The 22732-nt window shown below is 43.6% G+C and overlaps 1 protein-coding gene and 1 pseudogene across 1 annotated transcript in view; both read right to left on the reverse strand.

The window, feature by feature from the left end:
- CSF1R (colony stimulating factor 1 receptor) overlaps positions 1-19150 on the reverse strand; it is a 49404-nt gene extending 30254 nt beyond the window's left edge. The window contains exons 1-3 of the mRNA XM_060143979.1: positions 19041-19150; positions 18835-18909; positions 44-267 (exon numbers count right to left, since the gene is read on the reverse strand). Coding sequence (XP_059999962.1) covers positions 44-92 — 49 coding nt within the window. The 5' untranslated portion in view covers positions 93-267; positions 18835-18909; positions 19041-19150. The remainder of the gene's footprint in view (positions 1-43; positions 268-18834; positions 18910-19040) is intronic.
- On the reverse strand, positions 6656-13513 carry LOC132518411 (large ribosomal subunit protein uL11-like; annotated as a pseudogene).
- Positions 19151-22732: the final 3582 nt, after the last annotated feature.

The raw sequence follows: 22732 nt of genomic DNA on the forward strand, positions 1-22732 counted from the left end.
CGTCACCCCCCACAATCCCCCAAGGCTCCAGATGTGTTCTTACCGTGCCAAACTGTGGCCACCAACAGGATCAGCAGAGTCCCTGGGCCCATAGCCTCAGGGGGAAGGCGGCAGGCCGACGCAGGGCTTGGGGGTGGTCAGGGAGCTAGATTCCTGGACACTGGCTCTGCAGGGACCAGGACGACTGGACATGAGCTCCTCTCCACTGCACTGGCTGTCTGTCTCTTCCTCCTTCTTCTTGGGCTGATCCCCCTCTTCCCCTTTTAGCTAGGCAAGGCAACCACAGAGTTTGGAAATCTTTGTTTAAAAGAAAAAAACTAAAAAACAGAGCCATGACCCCCAGGGGGAGGGGTTAGAGTCTGGGGCAGGACTGGCTAAGTTTGAGGCCCTTCTGAAGCCACCTCTGAGGGGCTCTGGGAGAAGAAACATGCCCAGTGTCAGACAGGCAGTCAACGGCACAAATGGGGGTCCCCAGAGTGACCAGGTGGCTCTTGCTCAGCTGAAAGAGAAGTTAGGTTGGTCTGGACAAGCCTGATAATAAACAGCATCAAGAAGCTTCCATTCATAGGACACTCACTAGCCAAGCCCTTTACGTTCCACTGTCTCCTTTGGTTCCCACAAAAATTTTATAGAGTAGGTACTGTTATCATTCCCATTTCACAGATGGGAAACTGAGGTTCATGGAGATCAAACGCTGTAAACTTGCCCAAGGTCATATACCAAATGGTAGAGGTGGAATTTGAATCCAGGCAGCCTGGCTGAAGAACTTTCTTTTTGTGGATTAATTAAGTTTATTTTTTACAAAGAGCCTAATTGTGCTGCTGTATTTCTTTTTTTGTGGTACGCGGGCCTCTCCCAGTTGTGGCCTCTCCCGTTGCAGAACACAGGCTCCAGACGCGCAGGCTCAGCGGCCATGGCTCACGGGCCCAGCCGCTCCGCGGCATGTGGGATCTTCCCGGACCGGGGCACAAACCCGCGTCCCCTGCATCGGCAGGCGGACTCTCAACCACTGCGCCACCAGGGAAGCCCTGTATTTCTTAACAAGATTAGATTCTCTGCCCCCTCCTTTCCTGGAGGCAATTGTGTTTACCCCTTTTAGTTGATTCTCTTAGTATTTTCCTTCTTATTTCGATTCACATGGTTATAAAGTTACTTCTTGAAACTAAAAAACAAAACAAAGAGAAAAAACCCATATAACACTGATCCAGGAAGATGATCATTCTTTCCATCTACTTAGATATATAAACATTGTAAATACATTTGTGTTTTAGCAAAGTGTTTTGAACCTTTAGTAATCATGAATACCAACCAAAACTGAGTCAGGATGAAATTGAAACTCTGACCAGACCTTTAACTTGCAAAGAGATGGAATCAATCATCAGAAACCTCCCAAGAAAGAAAAGCCCAGGACCAGATAGTTTCGCTGGTGAGTTGCACCAAACATTTAAGGAATTAACCCCAATCCTGCTCAAACTCATTCAGAAAAGAGAAGATGAGGGAACACCTCTCAATTCATTCTATGAGGCCAGCATTACCTTGATACCAACAACAGACAAGGACATCACAAGAAAACTAGAGACCAGTATCCCTTAAGAACATAGATGCAAACGTACTCAGCAAAATACTAGCAAACCAAACCTTACAGCATATTAACATGATCATACACCATGACCAAGTGGTATTTATCCCAGAAATGCAAAGATGTTCAACACATGAAAATCAATCTAATACACCACATCAACAGAGCAAGAACAGAATCTCACGTGATTAACTCAATTGATGCATAAAAAGTCTTTGACAAAATCTAACATGCTTTCATGATAAAACACCTAAAAGCGGAGGAATTAAAACAAACATCCTCAACATGATTAAGGGCATATATAAAAAATTCACAGCTAACTCAATGATAAAAGACTGAAAGCTCCCTGCCCGCCCCGCCCCCCTCCCCGACTTTAGATCAGGAACAAGGCAAGGACAGCGGCTCTCACCACTTCTCTTCAACCTTGTACTGGAGGTTCTAGTCAGAGCAATCATGAAGAAAAAGAAATAAAAGGCATCCAAATTAAAAGCAAGAAGTAAAACTATCTCTATTCACAGATGACAGAATCCTATATTCAGAAAAATCCTAAAGAATCTACAAAACCCCTCAAAAATCTATTAGAGCTAAGAAATGTATTCAGCAAAGTTACGGGATACAAGATCAACACACAGAACTCACGTGTATTTCTCTATGCCAGCAGTGAACAACCCAAAAAAGAAATTTAAAAACTGATTTTTTTTGGAATAAATAGCATCAAAATGAGTAAAATACTTGGGAACCAGTGTAACCAAAGAGATGCAAGACATAAATACTGAAAACCACAACACACTGCTGAAAGAAGCCTAAATAAATGGAAAGATTTTTATTCATAGATTGGAAGATTTAATGTTGTTAAGATGACAATACTCCCCAAAATGATCAATAGATTCAATACTGTCCCTTTCAAAATCCCAATGGACTTAACTGCAGAAATGGAAAAGCTGATTCTCAAATTCACATGGAATTTCAAAAGATTCCAAATAGCCAAATCAATCTTGGAAAAAAACCAAGTTGGAGTCCCACTTCTGAATTTCACAACTTACTACAAGGCTAAAGAAATGAAAACAGTGTGTTATTGGACTAAGAACAGATACAGAGATTTATTCTTAGAATAAACTTGATAGTTCAGAAATAAACCTTCACATCAACGGTCAATTGATTTTCAACAAGGGTGCCAAGACCTTTCAACAGGAAGAAAACAGTCTTTTCAGCAAATGGTGTGAAGAGAACTGGATATCCACATACAAAAGAATGAAGTCGAGCCCTTATTTCATACCATATACAAAAATTAACTCAAAATGGATCAAAGACCTAAATACAAAGACTAAAAGTATAAAACTCTTAGAAGAATGCATGGGGGTAGATATTCATGACCTGGACTTGAAAATGGTTTCACAGCTATGTCACCAAAAGCACAAACAACCAAAGAAAAAAATAAATTGTACTTCATCAAAATTAAACATTTTGGTGCAAAGAATACCAACAAGAGAATAAAAAGACAACATGGCAAAAAGTATTTGCAAACCATATAGACAAGTGTTAAGTATCTAGAATATACCCATATATCCTAGAGTTATCTCCTATAATTCAACAAAGGCAAAAACTCAATTTAAAAGTGAGCAAAAAAGTTGAATAGATATTTCTCTAAAGAAGATATACAAATGACCAACAAGAACATGAAAAGATGCTCAATATCATTAGTCATTAGGCAAATGCAAATAAAAACTACAGTGTGAACTACCTCACACCTACAAGGTTGGCCATCATTTTTTTTAAAAAGTCAGAAAATAACAAGCGTTGCAAAGGATGTGGAAAAACTGCAACCCTTGTACAACTCGTGAGAGTTTAAAGTGGAGCAGCTGCTGTGGTAATGAATTTGATAGTTCTTCAAAAAGTTACACAGAATTACCATGTGACCCAGCAATTCCACTCCTAGGTGTAACCGAGCAAGGGCTCAGTGCCAGACATGAACAGAAACCAATACTGTGGCACTGGCTTCTGAGAAACGAAGAGTTTTATTGCACAGTCAACTGGTAAGGAGACAGGAGGCAAGGCTCTCAAACCTCTCTCTCCTTTCCAGGATTGGGGAAAATTTAAGGGGTTGGGGAAATTTCAAGCTTGGAAGGTGATTGGCTAGTCTTGAATCAGTCCATAGAAGCTACATGTGCTGCTGGAAGCCAGATTTTCCGAAGGATTTAGCACTTTGTAAAGGACTCTGGTGGCAACTTTTCTATTCTTTGAGTTCCACAGACTAATTATTATTGGTTTCAGGGTTACCCTGTAGGCGTGTGTTCCCATCTCTGTCTGCAAAACAGCTCCTTAAATAGGTTTGATCTACAACCTATTTAAGGACACAAACCAGTTTAATTTGGTGCTGTTTCAATTCCCCCCTTTTTTCTGGTACATTCCTCAGCCTTGAGGGAAATAGGGGGAGGGCTGCTCTAGCTGTTTTCTGCTGATTAGGAGCATGGATTTTTATAAGAGGAATGAAATTGAAATATTTGCAAGTCCCACCTTGAACTCTTAAGTCTTGGGCAATCATCAGGCGAGTGTGGGAGGCCTTTTTAAAAATACAAGATAAGAATGTGTAACCAGAAGAACGTTGCAGGCTCCATTGCACTTAGGTTGCAGTTGTCCTCAGGGTGTTGATTTTTCCAAGTCTTGAGGAGGACCCAACCCCCCAGCTTATGCAGAGCAGGGCAATATCTGTGGGAAACATTCATCACCTAGAAGTGTTTTATGTATAGCAGATACAGTAACACGTAGAAACTGTACACGTTTTATAGTATCTAATTATCTTACAATATGATCACTTTCAAGACTAATAACACTTAGTCTTAAGGAAGGGTCTCCCATATAACATTTCATAGGGCTCAGCTGGACCGGGCTTCTAGGGCTACTCTTAGCCTAAGCAGGGCAACTGGTGAGACCTTTTGCCAAGTTAAGTTGGTTTCTTGACATTTTGGCGATTGTCTTTTTGTAGGTACGATTCATCTTTTCAGTATTTCCCACAGACTGAGGTCTTCATGAAGCATGTAATTTCCATTGTGTTCTGAGGGGCCCAGACACTCTTGAGTTACCGTGGCTATGAAAGCTCCTCTGTTGTCACTTTGAATTGAAAGAGACAACCAAAATGAGGGAAAAATGCTTTTAGTAAGGCCACTGTTTTCTTGGAAGCCTTCTCTATCCAGCCTGGAAAAGCTTTGACCCATCCTGTGAAGGTGTCCACAAACACCAGCAAGTGTATATTATGTCCCATGGCTCTTGGCATAACAGTATTTACCAGTCATCTCCTGGTTTTGTCCCTTGGGTTTGCACCCCATTTATTGCTGGGTGTGGCCCAGCTTACGGATTGTTTCTGGCACAGATCAGGCGATTTTATATTACCTTTTAGATAGTCCTTTGCATTTGTGGATCAACAGGCTTTTGTAACCAGTGATAGGCTGAGTCCCTCCCATAATGCTTTCCTTTCCATTAAATGCTCAGGTATAAGCACTAGTCTCTGTTCACTATCAATCCAGCCTTCTTTGGTTGTTTGGTACTGATCACCAAGTCTCAAGGGTCGACATGAAATCCCCATTCGTCTGCACTCTCTAGATCCATTTCCAAATACCAAGGCTTAAAAGGGATAGGTCCACACTCAGAATGAGTGCTAGGGCCTTGGGATCTGGGCTTGTGGTTCGGGCCACCTGTTTTGTGGCCTGATCAGCCAAATTACTTTTTTTTTTTTAAATAAGTATTTATTTTTGGCTGCATTGGGTCTTCATTAGCGCATGCGGGCTTTCTCTAGCTGCAGCGAGTGGGGGTTACTTTGTTGTGGTGCGCGGGCTTCTCATTGCAGTGGCTTCTCTTATTGCAGAGCATGGGCTCTAGGTGCCTGGGCTTCAGTAGTTGTGGCTGGCGGGCTCTAGAGTGCAGATACAAGCCGTGGCGCATGGGCTTAGTTGCTGTGCGGCATGTGGGATCTTCCCAGACCAGGGCTCGAACCTGTGTCCCCTGCCTTAGCAGGCGGACTTTTAACCATTGTGCCACCAGGAAAGCCCCAAATTACCTTCTTTAGCTATGTAACTATGTCTTTCAGTGGCCTGGGCAATATACTTTGGCTACTTCTTCTGGCATTATAACAGAATCTCATAAGGCCAGTATCTCCTCTGCATGTTTAATTTCTTTCCTTCCTGAAATAGTACACCTCTCTCTTTCCATATGGCCCCAAGTTCATGTATAACAGAGAAAGCATAGAACTAGTATAAATGGTTACCTTTTTCTTTGCTCCAAGGTGCAGGGCTCTCGTGAGGGCTTTGAGCTCTGCCTTGTGGGCAGGCATTCCCGGAGGAGGGCTTCTGCTTCTAGGACTTCCTGATGAGTTACTATTAAATGCCCAGCCTTTCGGAGTCCCTGGTCCATGAAGCTGCTCCTGTCCATGAACATTTCCATATTCCAATTTTCTAAAGGCTGATCAGTCAAATCTGCTAGAACAGACGTTGTTGATTATTTGTATGGGATAGAACTCCATTTGGCATTCCACAGTCCAGCTTAATGGCTGTCATTTCCTTTGAGAACCTAACATAGGAATTGGCCATGAGACCACAGTTAGGGATCCAAATAGGACAAAACCTAGCCATTCCTGAGAATCCTCGCCATTGCCTTCTGATGGTGGGTACAGTCACCCTAGCTAATGGTCCAGTAGGAAATTTTTTTTTTTTTGGATGTCAAGTGTTTCATTTTTTTAAAATAAATTTATTTATTTATTTTTGGCTGTGTTGGGTCTTCGTTTCTGTGCGAGGGCTTTCTCTAGTTGTGGCAAGCGGGGGCCACTCTTCATCGCAGTGCGCGGGCCTCTCACCGTCGTGGCCTCTCTTGCTGCGGAGCACAGACTCCAGACGCACAGGCTCAGTAGTTGTGGCTCATGGGCCCAGTTGCTCTGTGGCATGTGGGATCTTCCCGGACCAGGGCTCGAACCCGTGTCTGCTGCATTGGCAGGCAGACTCTCAACCACTGCGCCACCAGGGAAGCCCTAAATTTTTTTTTAAATGGTTATCAAATATCCCATTATTAAATTATTTCTCCTTGCAGTTCTTAACTAGCTGGGCATTCCACCACATCACTGTTGATGTCATCTATGATGTCGTGAAGGTGGCAGCCATCATCATTGCAGCCCACAGACTGGGCAGTCCCCAGGATATCTTTAATGGTTCCAGAGAGTTCTCTAGCTAAAGATTGATGATGCATCTATCAGGCAATGTTGACAATCAAAAGTGATGTTTCCACTGTGCTTAATGTTTTTCTGCTTTTTTCTATCTCTTGGTGGTTCCCTTAGGGCTTTGATGATCAGGGCAGAAGCAGAAGGTACCACATCCATCTGGGTCTGTCTGTTCTGAATGGTGTTTCACTGTACTCCTCAGACCCTTCCAATCACCAGTTGCCTTGGCGATGTCCTCACCAACCATTTTTTTCAGATAGACCCAGGGGCAGATCTCGGGGGCCAGGGCAGATGTGGCACAAACTTCCCCACTGACACACCTCGGGTATACAACTTTGGTATCGTTGGGGTCCAACTTAGGCGGCAGGGTGGAGGCAGCTGGGGTCAGATGAACCTGGATTCGGGAGGACTGAATAAGTTGCACTTCGGTCCCCTCCAAGCCGAAGGTCTCCGTCTTTCTGATAACTCAAATCCTAGGTATTTTACACTTGGTTGAGAGATTTGCAATTTTCCCTTGGAGGCTTTATATCCCCGGTCTGCCAGCAACTTTAAAGTGAGGATTGTATTTTGGTCTGAGGCTCCCTTATTTTTATTAGTAATTAGTATATCACAGTAAGACTCCCTCATTTAATGGGAGATCACTTAAGTCCTTGGATAAGACTTCCCTGAAGATGGTGGAGGCATTCTTAAATCCCGTGGGAGTACCATCCAACAATACAGTTGTTATATATTATCTCTGGATTGTCCCATTCAAAGGCAAACAGTTTCTGGGACTCAGGACTTAGGGATATGCAGTAAGAGGCAGCTTTTAAGTCCAGAACTGTAAACCAGCAAAAGTCTCCAAATAAAGTTGTACGCAAAGTGTAAGGATTTGGTACTACCAGATGTACATATCTACAACTTGGTTAGTGCCTCGCAAATCCCGTACAAAACAGTAATTCCCAGTACCAGTTTTTTTGTATCTGACAAGGTCAGTTTAATTGGCGCTTAAGAAAGGTGGTTATCAGAGACTTTCTATCTTCCCTCACATGCCTCTTTAAAGGGTATTGCTTTACATTTGGAGTCTTAGCATCTAGACAGAATTTTACCACTACTGGGTCAGCCCTCTTAGCACTTCCTGCCTCCCATCAGCCCAAACATCCACTCTTAACCTTTTGTAGAATTTGTTCAGGACCTTCTGGTTGAGGCTTGTCTCCTGCACAGTTTGCAGGGCGTACGCTTGATCTGGGAGTTCTCTAAGGCCTACTTTTTCTGGTGAGAAAATCATTTAATTCTGTTTGTAGATCTCCCAACAAGGGAACAGGGCATTCAGGCATATACAGAGAGCTGTGTTTTGTTTTTTAAATTTTATTTTTTATACAGCAGGTTCTTATTAGTTATCTATTTTACACATATTAGTGTATACATGTCAATCCCAATATCCCAATTCATCCCCCCCACACACACTTTCACCCCTTGGTGTCCATACGTTTGTTCTCCACATCTGTGTCTCTATTTCTGCGCTGCAAACCAGTTCATCTGTACCATTTTCATAGGTTCCACATGTATGTGTTAATATGTGATATTTTTCTCTTTCTGACTTACTTCACTCTGTATGACAGTCTCTAGATCCATCCACGTCTCTGCAAATGACCCAATTTCGTTCCTTTTTGTGGCTGAGTAATATCCATTGTATATATGTACCACATCTTCTTTATCCATTCGTCTGTTGATGGGTATTTAGGTTTCTTCCATGACCTGGCTATTGTAAATAGTGCTGCAATGAACATTGGAGTGCATGTCTTTTTGAATGATGGTTTTCTCTGGGTATATGCCCAGTAGTGGGATTGCTGGGTCATATGGTAATTCTATTTTTAGATTTTTGAGGAACCTCCATACTGTTCTCCATAATGGCTGTATCAATTTACATTCCTACCAACAGTGCAGGAGGGTTCCCTTTTCTCCACACCCTCTCCAGCATTTGTTGTTTGTAGATTTTCTGATGATGTCCATTGTACCTGATGTGCGGTGACACCTCATTGTAGTTTTGATTTGCATTTCTCTAGTAATTAGTGATGTTGAACAGCTTTTCATGTGCTTCTTGGCCATCTGTATGTCTTCTTTGGAGAAATGTCTCTTTAGGTCTTCTGCCCATCTTTTGATTTTTTTTTTTTGGCAGTACACGGGCCTCTCACTGCTGTGGCCTCTCCCGTTGTGGAGCACAGGCTCCGGACGCGCAGGCTCAGCAGCCATGGTTCACAGGCGGGCCCAGCAGCTCCGCGGCATGTGGGATCTTCCCGGACCAGGAAACGATCCCGTGTCCCCTGCATCAACAGGCAGACTCTCAACCACTGTGCCACCAGGGAAGCCCAATCATATGGTTTTTATTCTTCAGTTTGTTAATATGGTGTATCACATTGATTGGTTTGCATATATTGAAGAATCCTTGCATCTCTGGGATAAACCCCACTTGATCATGGGTGTATGATCCTTTTAATGTGTTGTTGGATTCTGTTTGCTAGTATTTTGAGGATTTTTGCATCTATATTCATCAGAAATATTGGTCTGTAATTTTCTTTTTTTGTAGTATCTTTGTCTGGTTTTGATATCAGGGTGATGGTGGCCTCGTAGAATGAGTTTGGGAGTGTTCCTCCCTCTGCTATATTTTGGAAGAGTTTGAGAACGATAGGTGTTAGCTCTTCTCTAAATGTTTGATAGAATTCACCTGTGAAGCCATCTGGTCCTAGACTTTTGTTCCTTGGAAGATTTTTAATCAGTTTCAATTTCATTTCTTGTGATTGGTCTGTTCATATTTTCTGTTTCTTCCAGGTTCAGTCTTGGAAGGTTATACCTTTCTAAGAATTTGTCCATTTCTTCCAGGTTGACCATTTGATCGGCATAGGGTTGCTTGTAGTAGTCTCAGGATGGTTGGTATTTCTGCAATGTCCATTGTAACTTCTCCTTTTTCACTTCTGATTTTATTGATTTGAGTCCTCTCCCTGTTTTCCTTCATGAGTCTGGCTAAAGGTTTATCAATTTTGTTTATCTTCTCAAAGAACCAGCTTTTAGTTTTATTGATCTTTGTTATTCTTTTCTTTGTTTCTATTTCATTTATTTCTGCTCTGATCTTTATGATTTCTTTCCTTCTACTAACTTTGGGTTTTGTTTGTTCTTCTTTCTGTAGTTCCTTTAAGTGTAAGTTTAGATTGTTGATTTGAGATTTTTGTTTCTTGAGTTAGGATTGTATTGCTATAAACTTCCCTCTTAGAACAGCTTTTGATGAATCCCATAGGTTTTGACATGTTGATTTTTTTTTTCTTTAAGTAACCTGTGCCTTCCAAGTCTCAGCTAGAGACGTGTAACCACCTTGGGTGGTAAGGAGTAAAAGAACCCATAGCCCATACGGGGATCGAACCCATGACCTTGGCGTTATTAGCACCATGCTCTAACCAACTGACCCAACCAGTCACAACTCCCATAGGTTTTGGATCATCGTGTTTTCATTGTAATTTGTCTCTAGCTATTTTTTGATTTCTCCAGTGATCTCTTGGTTATTTAGTAACGTATTGTTTAGCCTCCATGTGTCTGTGTTTTTCGTTTTTTCCCCTGTAACTGATTTCTAATCTCATAGCATTGTGGTCAGAAAAGTTGCTTGATATGATTTCAATTTTCTTAAATTTACCGAGGCTTGATTTGTGACCCAAGATGCCATCTATGCTGGAGAATGTTCCACGTGCACTTGAGAAGAAAGTGTAATCTGCTGTTATTGGATGGAATGACCTATAAATATTAATTAAATCTATCTGGTCTATTGTGTCATTTAAAGCTTCTGTTTCCTTATTAATTTTCTATCTGGATGATCTGTCCATTGGTGTGAGGTATTAAAGTCCCCCACTATTATTGTGTTACTGTCGATTTCCTCTTTATTAGCAGCTATTAGCAGTTGCTTTATGTACTTAGGTGCCCCTATGTTGGGTGCATATATATCTATAATTGTTATATCTTCTTCTTGGATTGATCCCTTGATCATTATGTAGTGTCCTTCCTGTCTCTTGTAATATTCTTTATTTTAATATTCCTATTTTATCTGATATGAGTATTGCTACTCCAGTTTTTTTTTTTTTTGTGGTACATGGGCCTCTCACTGCTGTGGCCTCTCCCACCGCGGAGCACAGGCTCCGGACACGCAGGCCCAGCAGCCATGGCTCACGGGCCCAGCCGCTCCATGGCATGCGGGATCCTCCTGAACCGGGGCACGAACCCACGTGCCCCTGCATCGGCAGGAGGACTCCCAACCACTGTGCCACCAGGGAAGCCCACCAGCTTTCTTTTGATTTCCCTTTGCATGGAATATCTTTTTCCATCCCCTCACTTTCAGTCTGAATATGTCCCTAGGTCTGGAGTCTCTTATAGACAGCATATATATTGGTCTTGTTTTGTATCCATTCAGTGAGCCTGTCTTTTGGTTGGAGCATTTAATCCATTCACATTTAAGGTAATTATTAACATGTATGTTCCTATTACCATTTTCTTAATTGTTATGGGTTTGTTTTTGTAGATCCTTTTCTTCTTGTGTTTCCCACTTAGAGAAGTTCCTTTAGCATTTGTTGTAGAGCTGGTTTGGTGGTGCTGAATTCTCTTAGTTTTTCCTTGTCTGTAAAGCTTTTGATTTCTCCATCAAATCTGAATGAGATCCTTACCTGGTAGAGCAATCTTGGTTGTAGAGCAATCTTGGCTGTAGGTTCTTCCCTTTCATCACTTGAAATATATCATGCCACTCCCTCCTGGCTTGTGGAGTTTCTGCAGAGAAATCAACTGTTAACCTTATGGGAGTTCCCTTGTATGTTCTCATTTTTCCCTTATTGCTTTCAACAATTTTTCTGTCTTTAATTTTTGTCACTGATTACTATGTGTCTCAGCATGTTTCTCCTTGGGTTTATTCTGCCTGGGACTCTCTGTGCTTCCTGGACTTGGGTGGCCATTTTCTTTCCCATGTTAGGGAAGTTTTGGACTATAATCTCTTCAAATATTTTCTCAGATCCTTTCTCTCTCTCTTCTCTTTCTGGGACCCCTATAATGCGAATGTTGTTACATTTAATGTTTTCCCAGAGGTCTCTCAGACTGTCTTCAATTCTTTTCTCTTTAATCTGTTCCATAGCTGTGAATTCCAGCATTCTGTCTTCTAGGTCACTTATCTGTTCTTCTGCCTCAGTTATTCTGCTATTGATTCCTTCCAGTGTACTTTTCATTTCAGTTATTGTATTGTTCATCTCTGTTTGTTCTTTAATTCTTTAATTCTTCTGGGTGTCTGTTCGTTAATTCTTCTAGGTCTTTGTTAAACATTGCTTGCATCTTCCCTATCGCCTGTTGCTTCTGCCCAGCCTTTATGGTTGGGGCCTCACACCAATCAGCAGTCTTATCAGAGACTCGAGGTCTGTGAGATGCTGCAATGCTGGCTGCACCTGGAAAACCTGGGCGTTCACGGGACATGAAGGAAAGCACCAGGACTTGCCAATCTGTGGCTACGAGCACCCTCTGTTCCTTTGTAGGCAGCACCCGGTCACACGGGCCACTTGCCCTGCCAACCACACCCCACATAGTGCCTCTTCTGAGGGGTTAGCTGCCCCCACCCGAGAATGGATGTTTGGGGAGAGAGAGGACGAAAACAAGGAACCCCTAAGTCAAAGTCTTAGTCAATATTCCAGGTTTCAAACCCAAGAGCTGAGAACAGTCTATGGACTGCAAATCTCTAGAAAATGGCCTTCCCTCAGGCACTCATAAAAGCCCACGCACCACAAGGAAGAGTAGCCCCACTCGCCACAACTAGAGAAAAGTCCACGCGCAGCAACCAACACCCAATGTAGCCAAAAAAAATATATATATACCATTCACTTAAAAATCAAAAAAAAAAAATTCCCTGGAGAATAAACAAAGGAGAATGGAGAGTATCAAAGATGACCAGCTTGGACGTGAAGTTTCCCTTAGGGAACACTGAAAAGGTTTCCATTAAAGGTGGTTGCCAAGCACTGTAGCCTAAACGTCACGTGTGCTGCCTGTCTGCCAAGAAATCTGTCCTGGCAGTTCCGAGACTGCAGCCACGGTGGTCAGAGGCTCCTAAGAGTTTGCCCCCGAGTGCTGAGGACAGGCGTGCCTATTGCAGAGGGGCCTGGGAGAGGCCAGGGTCTGTCTCACGCACCACCTGGATAAACTTATCTTATGGGGAGGCAGGTGGAGGAAATGACAGGATCACCTTGAAGAAACCAAAGTGAGGAGGCTGTCTGAGACTCAGAGCTGAATTTGAGAGACGAATTCAGGAGTATACAGGTTGAAACACCCAAGCCCTGACTTCTTTGTGGGCATGTTGGGATTTAATTTCTAGGTAGATGATCGAAACATTTTACCTCCCCAGCAGAAATCAAAGAGAAGCTCAGCTCAGCTACTGGGAAATTTCCAGGTAGAATACTTTCTGCCCAAGACCTCCATAGAGCATGTGGCCTTTAGCATCACCACCAATGATTGTTCCTCCAGGAAACTTTCATACACACACACAACACACACACACACACACACACACACACACACACACACACACACACACACACTGAAAAGTATTTCAGTGTTAACTCCCTGCTAGTTTGGCTCATGCAAAAGAGGGTTAAAACTCTCAGTGAGGAAAACCCAAAATGTCCAATTGTATGAAATTCCTTTAACCCAGACACGGGCTACGTTCTGGGGTGGAAACTTACCTGCTTCATGCTCCCTCATTTCCCCTTTACCCTCTCACCCCAACAAGGTAATCTGGGCTGGTTTCATTAAGAATACCCACCTTTATCAATACCACCAGGTAATTATATTAGGCACAGGTGAAAGCTCCCGACAGCTCTGTAAGGCAAGCTCTCTAGTCAGGGAGTGATGGCTTTTACCTCCTGGGTCAGAGGACCGCATACTCCCCCATTAATCCTGGTTCCAGAAAGTTTTCCTATACTCATCCAAGGACCAACTCCTATCAGCCAATCCTAACAAAGGAAACAGTCAGACATAGGCAAACAAAAAGGCATGGGGCTCTAACACAGGGTTGGGATTCTAACCTGATTGATCCTTTGGTACCTCAGTGGCTGCAACCTTTTAGAGTGTCTCTCTTAAGGTGGGACTCTAACCCACAATCCTGATGAGTTTATTCAACAATATAGGCACTGGTGCATTTTAACAAGGTTCCTCACCCCCAAAGACATCTGATTTAGGAGCTGTTTCTTCTTTCAAGAGTGAAAGGAGCACTGAGGGGCCTGGAGGGCCACAGCAGAGAAGCAGGAACTCAAGAGCTGACCCTCTAGATGAATTTGGTCTGGGTGGCCACTCAGGGTCTGTGGTGAGGGCCACACTCCGCCAGGGGCTACAGTGCCTCGGGCAGGCTGTCACAAGACTGAGTCCCTTCATGGAGTCCAAAATTTTTACTGAGCAAGGGCTCGCTACCCAACGTGCATAAGAGCCAACACTATAGGTCTGGCTTTTGAGAAAAGGAAGAACTTTATTATGAGGTTGGCAGCCAAGGAGACAGATTTGAGGGCCTTGCCTTGGTTGACCCCCGGATAAGGAGGAACCTTGGATAGAGAGGGATGACGATAAGCAGCGGGTGGATGAACACCCACAGTGTTCACGGGTCAGCTCTACACCAGTAAAAGGACATTGTCGTACTGGATAAAAAAGCAAAACCCAATATTTTCTTTCTATAAGAAACCCACTTTAGAGTGTAATTTGGGGCAGCCAGAATGGAGAACAGTATGGAGGTTCCCTAAAAAACTAAAAATAGAGCTACCATATGATCCAGCAATCTCACTCCAGGGCATATAACTGGAAAAGAAGAAAACTCTAATTTCATCTTTCTTTCTAATAATCAAAAAGATACATGTGCCCCAATGTTCATAGCAGCACTATTCACAACAAGCAAGTCATGGAAGCTATCTACATGTCCATCGACAGAGGAATGGATAAAGAAGATGTGGCATAGCCTCCTGTTGTTTCCCAGAACCTGTCTGGATTCCCACTTTCCAACAGTCCTGCATTGTGGCAGAGCCTGGAGCTAAGAGCAGAGAGAAGTATTGGAACAAGCTTCATCTCTCCTGGATGCCAATGAGCAACCTCACAGCCTTCTCCTTTGGGCTCTGACCTAAGACTCTCCCAGCCTGTTTGCAAGAGGCTAAGGGCCTCTCAACTTCCAACATGTCCCTGACCCATCTGAAATGGGCAACACCTGGAGAACTTAACTTTCTAAAAACACACTAGCCTGGAAGGAAGAGCTCAGCCTCTTCTTTCGGGGAGGGACGTGTAGGTGACTATTCTTGAGAGAGCAGAACAGCAAGCTTTGTCCTCAGCACCTTAGCCCTGTGGGGCCCTGGGTTGCTCTAGTTCCTGCCTTTGCTGCCAGGAGATGCGTCAGCTTGATCGTACAAATATGGTGATTGAGATGATGAGAAGAGAAGTGATGAACCTGCTGCAGGTTTGCTGGTTGGTATTACAGCTGATTGAACCCCAGGCCCCCTGTGTCCCACTTCTGCAGATCCCACTGTTAGCAGGAGATGATCAGAATATACAAGTCTCACCATTTAGACGCACTGTGACCCAGACCCTTTGCTCTCTTCAGCCCCACCTCTCCCTGTCACCCCATGGTCTGTACTCTAGTGAAAATTAATCTTTTCTTCATTAAAGTATAATTGATTTACATTATTGTGTTAGTTTCAGGTACAGAGCAAAGTGATTTGTTTCAACACATATATTCTTATTTTTCAATTCTTTTCTTATAATTCGTTTATTGTAAGATATTGAATATAGTTCCCTGTGCTGTAACAGTAAATCCTTGTTGTTTATTTTATATATAGTAGTGTGTATCTGTTAATCTCATACTCCTAATTTATCCATTCCCCCGCTTCAGTAACCATAATTTGTTCTCTATGTCTGTGAGACTCTTTCTCTTTTGTAAATTAGTTCATTTGTGCTATTTTTCGGATTCCACATGTGATATCATGTAAAAAAAAAAAGATGTGGCATATATATATATGTATATATATATATATAAATACATAAAATGGAATATTACTCCGCCAGAGAAAAGAATGAACTAATGACATTGGCAGCAACAAGACCTACAGATCATACTAAGGGATGTAAGTCACACAGAGAAAGACAATATCATGTATCACTTGTATGTGAAATCTAAAAATTATACAAATGAACTTATTTACAAAAAAGGAACAGATTCACAGACATAAACAAACTTATGGTTACCAAAGAGGAAGAGGGGGATAAATTAGGAGTATGGGATTAACAGCTACACACTACTATATATAAAATATATAAACAACAAGGACCTAGTTTATAGCACAGGGAACTACATTCAATATCTTGTAATAACTTATAACGGAAAGGAATCTGAATTTTATATATAAATGTACGTATATATATATCTCTGAATCACATCTCTTTCTACCTGAAACTAACACAACATTGTAAATCATCTATACTTCAATAATAAAGAAAAAGAAAACCCACTTTAAATATAAAGACATAGGTAGGAAAATAGTAAAAGGATGGAAAAACATATTTCATGGAACTGTAATAAAAAAAAAACCCAAAAAACAGCTAGAGTGCTGTATTAATCTCAGACAAAGCAGACATCAGAACAAGGAATATTTCTAGGGATAGTGGAGAATATTACATAATGACAAAGAAGTCAATTATCCAAGAATACAACTATCCTAAATGTATGTGCACCTTAGAAGAGAGCTTCTAAATACATGAAACAAAACTGAGAACTGAAAGAACAGATAGACAAATCTCTGGTGGAGATAGGCAAATCTCTAGTGACGCATCTCTCTCAGTAACAGATGGTACAAGTACAGAGAAAGAAAGAATATAAAAGACCTGAACAGAAGTACAAACCAACTTGACCTAATTGATATTTAGAGAATACTCTTAACAAAAATACACATTCTTCCGTAGGACACATAGAACATTCACCAAGATGTACCATATTCTTTTCTATATGAAAAACCATTAAAAATTTAAAAAGCCAGAAAAGTTTAAACATCTAAATCATACAAAGTATTTCTGGTACCATAACAGAATTAAACTTGAAATCATTAACAGGACAATAACTGAGAAATGCAAATATATGGAAATTGAACAACACTCTTATAAACCCACGAGTCAAAGAAGAAATCCCAAGGGAAACTAGACAATGTTTTTAATTGAATGAAAAAATAATCAATGATCTGAGTTGTACCTTAAGAAACCAGAAAAAGAACAAATTAAACCCATAGCAACTGTAAGGAAGGAAAGAGGATAACAGCAGAAATGAATGAAATCCAGAAAATATCAGAGAATAATCAGTAAAGCCAAAAGCCCTTTCATTGAAAAAAAATCAATAAAATATTCAAGAAAAACAAAACAAGAAAGATACAAGTTAAAAATGTCTGGAATCAAAGAAGGGACAACATCCCCATCATCACCAGCCACTAAAAGGATAATAAGGGAATACTATAAAATGCTCTAGGTAAAAGGATAACAAGGGAATACTGCAAAACGCTCTAAGTACATCACTTCAACAAGTTAGATAAAATGGACAAATCTCTGGAGAGACGCAAGAAGATGCTTCTAGCATCACTGAGCTGGCCTGTTGATCCCAGGGTGAGGATGAGAAACATGGGAGGCACCAGCTAAGGTACCTCTGCTGTACCCAGCCTGGAGCAGAATCCCCAGTCGCCACGTAGATGCATGAGTGAACCCTACTGAGTCCAACAAGATCAGCCGCCCAAGGTGTAGATGAGAGAGAAATAAATGTTGTTTATTATTATTGTAGATTTGTGGGGTTTTATTTGTTTGAATGCTATAGAAGGGAAGATAACTGGTAATGTACTGATCTGGAATAAATGCCAAGCCTGGGGAGGGTTGGGTTTTGCCAGGCAGAGGCAGGGAAGAAAAAAGAAAGGGCATTTAGAAAGAAATGAACAGCAAAGGCCATTAGCAGAGCAGCTAGTCGGCCACTAGCAGTTATAGAACCCAGGCAGAGAGCAGTAGTGCCAGGAATGCCTTCCCAGCAGCACGCTATAGCCCTGTTGCCCCACAGTGCTTACTGCAAGATAGTCATACATACAGAGGGATCTATTCTCCCCGTGGATGCAAGTCCCCCCCATAAACCCTTCTCCCAACCACAGCCCCTTTCCCAGCAAAGCCACTGGTACGAATCATGTATATGCTCCACCCTTCCTGACCTCTGTCCACACAGCTATATGCTCATCCACGGATCCATTCATCCATCCACTCAGCCATACTGTGTGGTTTTAAAAAGCAGTAGTAAATGCTATTTACTGCACTGTGGGGCTTCGGGTTAAGCACTTAATCACACATCTTAGAAGTCTTTCCATGTCGATAGAGATTTACCTCAGTTGTTAAATTGCTACATTGTATTGATGACATAAACGTACCATGATTGTTTTCACCATTCCTCTACTGAATGGACACTTGAGTTACCTGATTTTTCTCCACTGTAAGCAATGCTGCAGTGCACATCCGAGCACCTAGATGATTGTGCGTGTGTGCCATCATCTGAGCGGGATCCATTCCGGAGTTTTGGGTCCAAGGGTGGGTCCAGTAAAATGTGAGGCACTGTTAAACTGCCCTCCAACAAAGGCTGTGTGGGGCTCCCCTGGTGGCGCCGAGGTTCAGAATCCATCTTAGGGCTTCCCTGGTAGTGCTGTGGTTGAGAGTCCGCCTGCCGATGCAGGGGACACGGGTTCGTGCTCCAGTCTGGGATGATCCCACATGCCGCGGAGCGGCTGGGCCCGTGAGCCATGGCCGCTGAGCCTGCGCATCCCGAGCCTGTGCTCCGCAAAGGGAGCGGCCACAACAGTGAGAGGCCCGCGTACCACAGGAAAAGAAAACAAAAAACAAAACAAAACAAAAAAAATCCACCAGGGAGAACAGGTTTTAGTGAGGGTCCTCCCTTGAACCATAATTTTACATCTCTTCCACAAATTCTTACTTTGCAAAATAATTTAGAAAAACCAGTGGAGGTCAGACGTACCTGCTACTCTTGATCTGAGGAAAGTTGATAACCACAGTGCACGGCAGAGAGCTGACGGTAGCACAGCCAGGAGTCCTTCCTCGAAGAAAAACAAGCACTTAGTGAAGCTGGGCTCTGCAGCTGGCTGACTGGGTTTCCTCCGCTGCAGTGCTCAAGATAGTTTACTTCTTGGCCAGCAAAACCCCAGAAGAGGCTGCAACAACTACCTTCACCAAACGCCTGCCGCTTCTTCCCAGCCTTTATGGTTGGGGCCGCACACCAATCAGCAGTCTTAACAGAGGCTCAGGTCTGTGTGATGCTGCAATGTTGGCTGCACCTGGAAAACCTGGGCGTTCACGGGACATGAAGGAAAGCACCAGGACTTGCCAATCTGTGGCTACGAGCACCCTTTATTCCTATATAGGCAGCACCTGGGCACACGGGCCGCTTGCGCCGCCAACTACTCCCCACCTTAGTGCCTGTTCAGAGGGGTTAGTTGGCCCCCCTGAGAATGGATGTCTGGGGAGAGAAAGCACGAAAACAAGCAAACCCTGAGTCAAAGTCTTAGTCAATATCCCAGGTTTCAAACCCAAGAGCTGAGAACAGTCTATGGAGTGCAAATCTCTAGAAAATGGCCTTCCCTCAGTCGCCCATAAAAGCCCGCACACGGCGGAGCCAGCAGCGGCGGCGCCAGGTACGTGGGATCTTAGCTGCCCGACGAGGGATCAAACTTGCACCCCCTGCATTGGAAGGCAAAGTCTTGGCCACTGGACCACCAGGGATGTCCGATTTGGCCAATTTTGATAGCCCTCTGTTTCGTCGTGACTTGTTTCTGGGTATTTTACAGTATTTCATCCTACATTAGAAAATATATTTTTGATACAAAAAAAAAAAAAGCCCGCACACCACAAGGAAGAGTAAACCCGCTCGCTGCAACTACAGAAGAGCACGCATACGGCAACTAAGACCCAACGCAGCCAAAAAACAAAAAAAACCATTAAACACACACAAAAAAAAATAATTCCCTGGAGAATCACAAAGGGGAATGGAGAGCCTCAAAGATGACCAGCTTGGATTTGAAGGTTCCCTTAGGGAACATTGAAAAGGTTTCCATTAAAGGTGGTTGCCAAGCACTGTAGCCTAAACGTCACGCGTGCTGCCTGTCTGCCAAGAAATCTGTCGTCGCAGTTCGGAGACTGCAGCCACGGTGGTCAGAGGCTCCTACGAGTTTCCCCCCTAGAGCGGGGGGCAGGCGTGCCTATTGCAGAGGGGCCTGGGAGAGCCCAGGCTCCGTCTCACCCACCGCCTGGATAAATTTACCTCATGGCGAGACAGGTGGAGGCAATGACAGGATCACCTTGAAGAAACCAAAGTGAGGAGGCTGTCTGAGACTCAGAGCTGAATTTGAGAGACGAATTCAGGAGTATACAGGTTGAAATACCCAAGCCCTGACTTCTTTGTGGGCATGTTGGGGTTTAATCTTCCAGGTACATGATTGAAACATTTTACCTCCCCAGCAGAAATCAAAGAGAAGCTCAGCTCAGCGCCTGGGAAATTTCCAGGTAGAATACATTCCGCCCAAGACCTCCATATAGCATGTGGCCTTTAGCATCACCACCAATGCTTGTTCCTCCAGCAAACTTTCATACACACACACACACACACACACACACTGAAAAGTATTTCAGTGCTAACTCCCTGCTAGTTTGGCTCATGCAAAAGAGGGTTAAAACTCTCAGTGAGGAAAACCGAAAACGTCCAACTATATGAAATTCTTTTAATCCAGACACAGGTGACGTTCTTCTGGGGTGGAGACTTACCTGCCTCATGCTCACTCATTTCCCCTTTACCCTCTCGCCCCAACAAAGTAATCTGGGCTGGCTTCATTAAGAATACACACCTTTATCAATACCGCCAGGTAATTATATTAGGCACAGGTGAAAACCCCCAACAGCTCTGTAAGGCAAGCTTTCTAGTCAGGGAGCGATGGCTTTTACCTCCTGGGTCAGAGGACCACCCCCCCACCATTAATCCTGGTCCAGAAAGTTTTGCTATAGTCATCCAGGAACCAACCCCTATTAGCCAATCCTAAGAAGGAAACAGTCAGACATAGGCGAACAAAAAGGCATGGGGCTCTAACCCAGGGACTGGGATTCTAACCTGTTTGATCCTTTGGTACCTGAGTGGCTGCAACCTTTTAGAGTGTCTCTCTTAAGGTGGGACTCTAACCCACAATCCTGATGAGTTTATTCAACAATATAGGCACTGGTGCATTTTAACAAGGTTACTCACCCCCAAAAGACATCTGATTTAGGAGCTGTTTCTTCTCTCAAAAGTGAAAGGAGCACTGAGGGGCCTGGAGGGCCACAGCGTTACCGGGAAGCAGGAACTCGACAGCTGACCCTCTAGATGAATTTGGTCTGGGTGGCCACTCAGGGTCTGTGGTGAGGGCCACACTCCGCCAGGGGCTACAGTGCCTCGGGCAACCTGTCACAAGACTGAGTCCCTTCATGGAGTCCAAAATTGTTACTGAGCAAGGGCTCGCTACCCAACGTGCATAAGAAGCAACACTATAGGTCTGGCTTTTGAGAAAAGGAAGAGCTTTATTGTGAGGTTGGCAGCCAAGGAGACAGATTTGAGGGCCTTGCCTTGGTTGACCCCACAGATGAGGAGGAACCTTGGATACAGAGGGATGACGATAAGCAATAGGTGGATGAACACCCACAGTGTTCAAGGGTCAGCTCTACACCAGTTAAAGGAGATTGTCATACTGGATAAAAAAGCAAAACCGAGGGTTTCCCTGGTGGTGCAGTGGTTCAGGGTCCCCTGCCGATGCAGGGGACACAGGTTCGTGCCCTGGTCTGGGAAGATCCCACATGCTGCGGAGCGGCTGGGCCCATGAGCCATGGCCACTGAGCCTGCGCGTCCGGAGCCTGTGCTCCGCAACGGGAGAGGCCACAACGGTGAGAGGCCCGCGTACCGCAAAAAAAAAAAAAAAGCAAAACCGAATATTTTCTTTGTACAAGGAACCCACTTTAGAATGTAATTTGGTGCAGCCACTATGGAGGTTCCCTAAAAAACTAAAAACAGAGCTACCATATGATCCAGCAATCCCACTCCAGGGGGATATAACTGGAAAAACTCTAATTTCATCTTTACTTTCTAATAATCAAAAAGATACATGTGCCCCAATGTTCATAGCAGCACTATTCACAACAAGCAAGTCATGGAAGCTATCTACGTGTCCATCAACAGAGGAATGGATAAAGAAGATGTGGCATAGCCTCCTGTTGTTTCCCAGAACCTGTCAGGATTCCCACTTTCCAACAGTCCTGCGTTCTGGCAGAGCCTGGAGCTAAGAGCAGAGAGAAGTATTGGAACAAGCTTCATCTCTCCTGGATGCCAATGAGCAACCTCACAGCCTTCTCCTTTGGGCTCTGACCTAAGACTCTCCCAGCCTGTTTGCAAGAGGCTAAGGGCCTCTCAACTTCCAACATGTCCCTGACCCATCTGAAATGGGCAACACCTGGAGAATTTAACTTTCTAAAAACACACTAGCCTGGAAGGAAGAGCTCAGCCTCTTCTTTCGGGGAGGGACGTGTAGGTGACTATTCTTGAGAGAGCAGAACAGCAAGCTTTGTCCTCAGCACCTTAGCCCTGTGGGGCCCTGGGTTGCTCTAGTTCCTGCCTTTGCTGCCGGGAGATGCGTCAGCTTGATCTTACCAATATGGTAATTGAGAAGATGAGAACAGAAGTGATGAACCTGCTGCAGGTTTGCTGGTTGGTATTACAGCTGATTGAACCCAGGCCCTCTGTGTCCCACTTCTGCAGATCCCACTGTTAGCAGGAGATGATCAGAATATACAAGTCTCACCATTTAGACGCTCTGTGACCCAGACCCTTTGCTCTCTTCAGCCCC

The sequence above is a fragment of the Lagenorhynchus albirostris genome, chromosome 3, assembly GCF_949774975.1.
Source record: "Lagenorhynchus albirostris chromosome 3, mLagAlb1.1, whole genome shotgun sequence".
Taxonomy (NCBI): Eukaryota; Metazoa; Chordata; class Mammalia; order Artiodactyla; family Delphinidae; genus Lagenorhynchus; species Lagenorhynchus albirostris.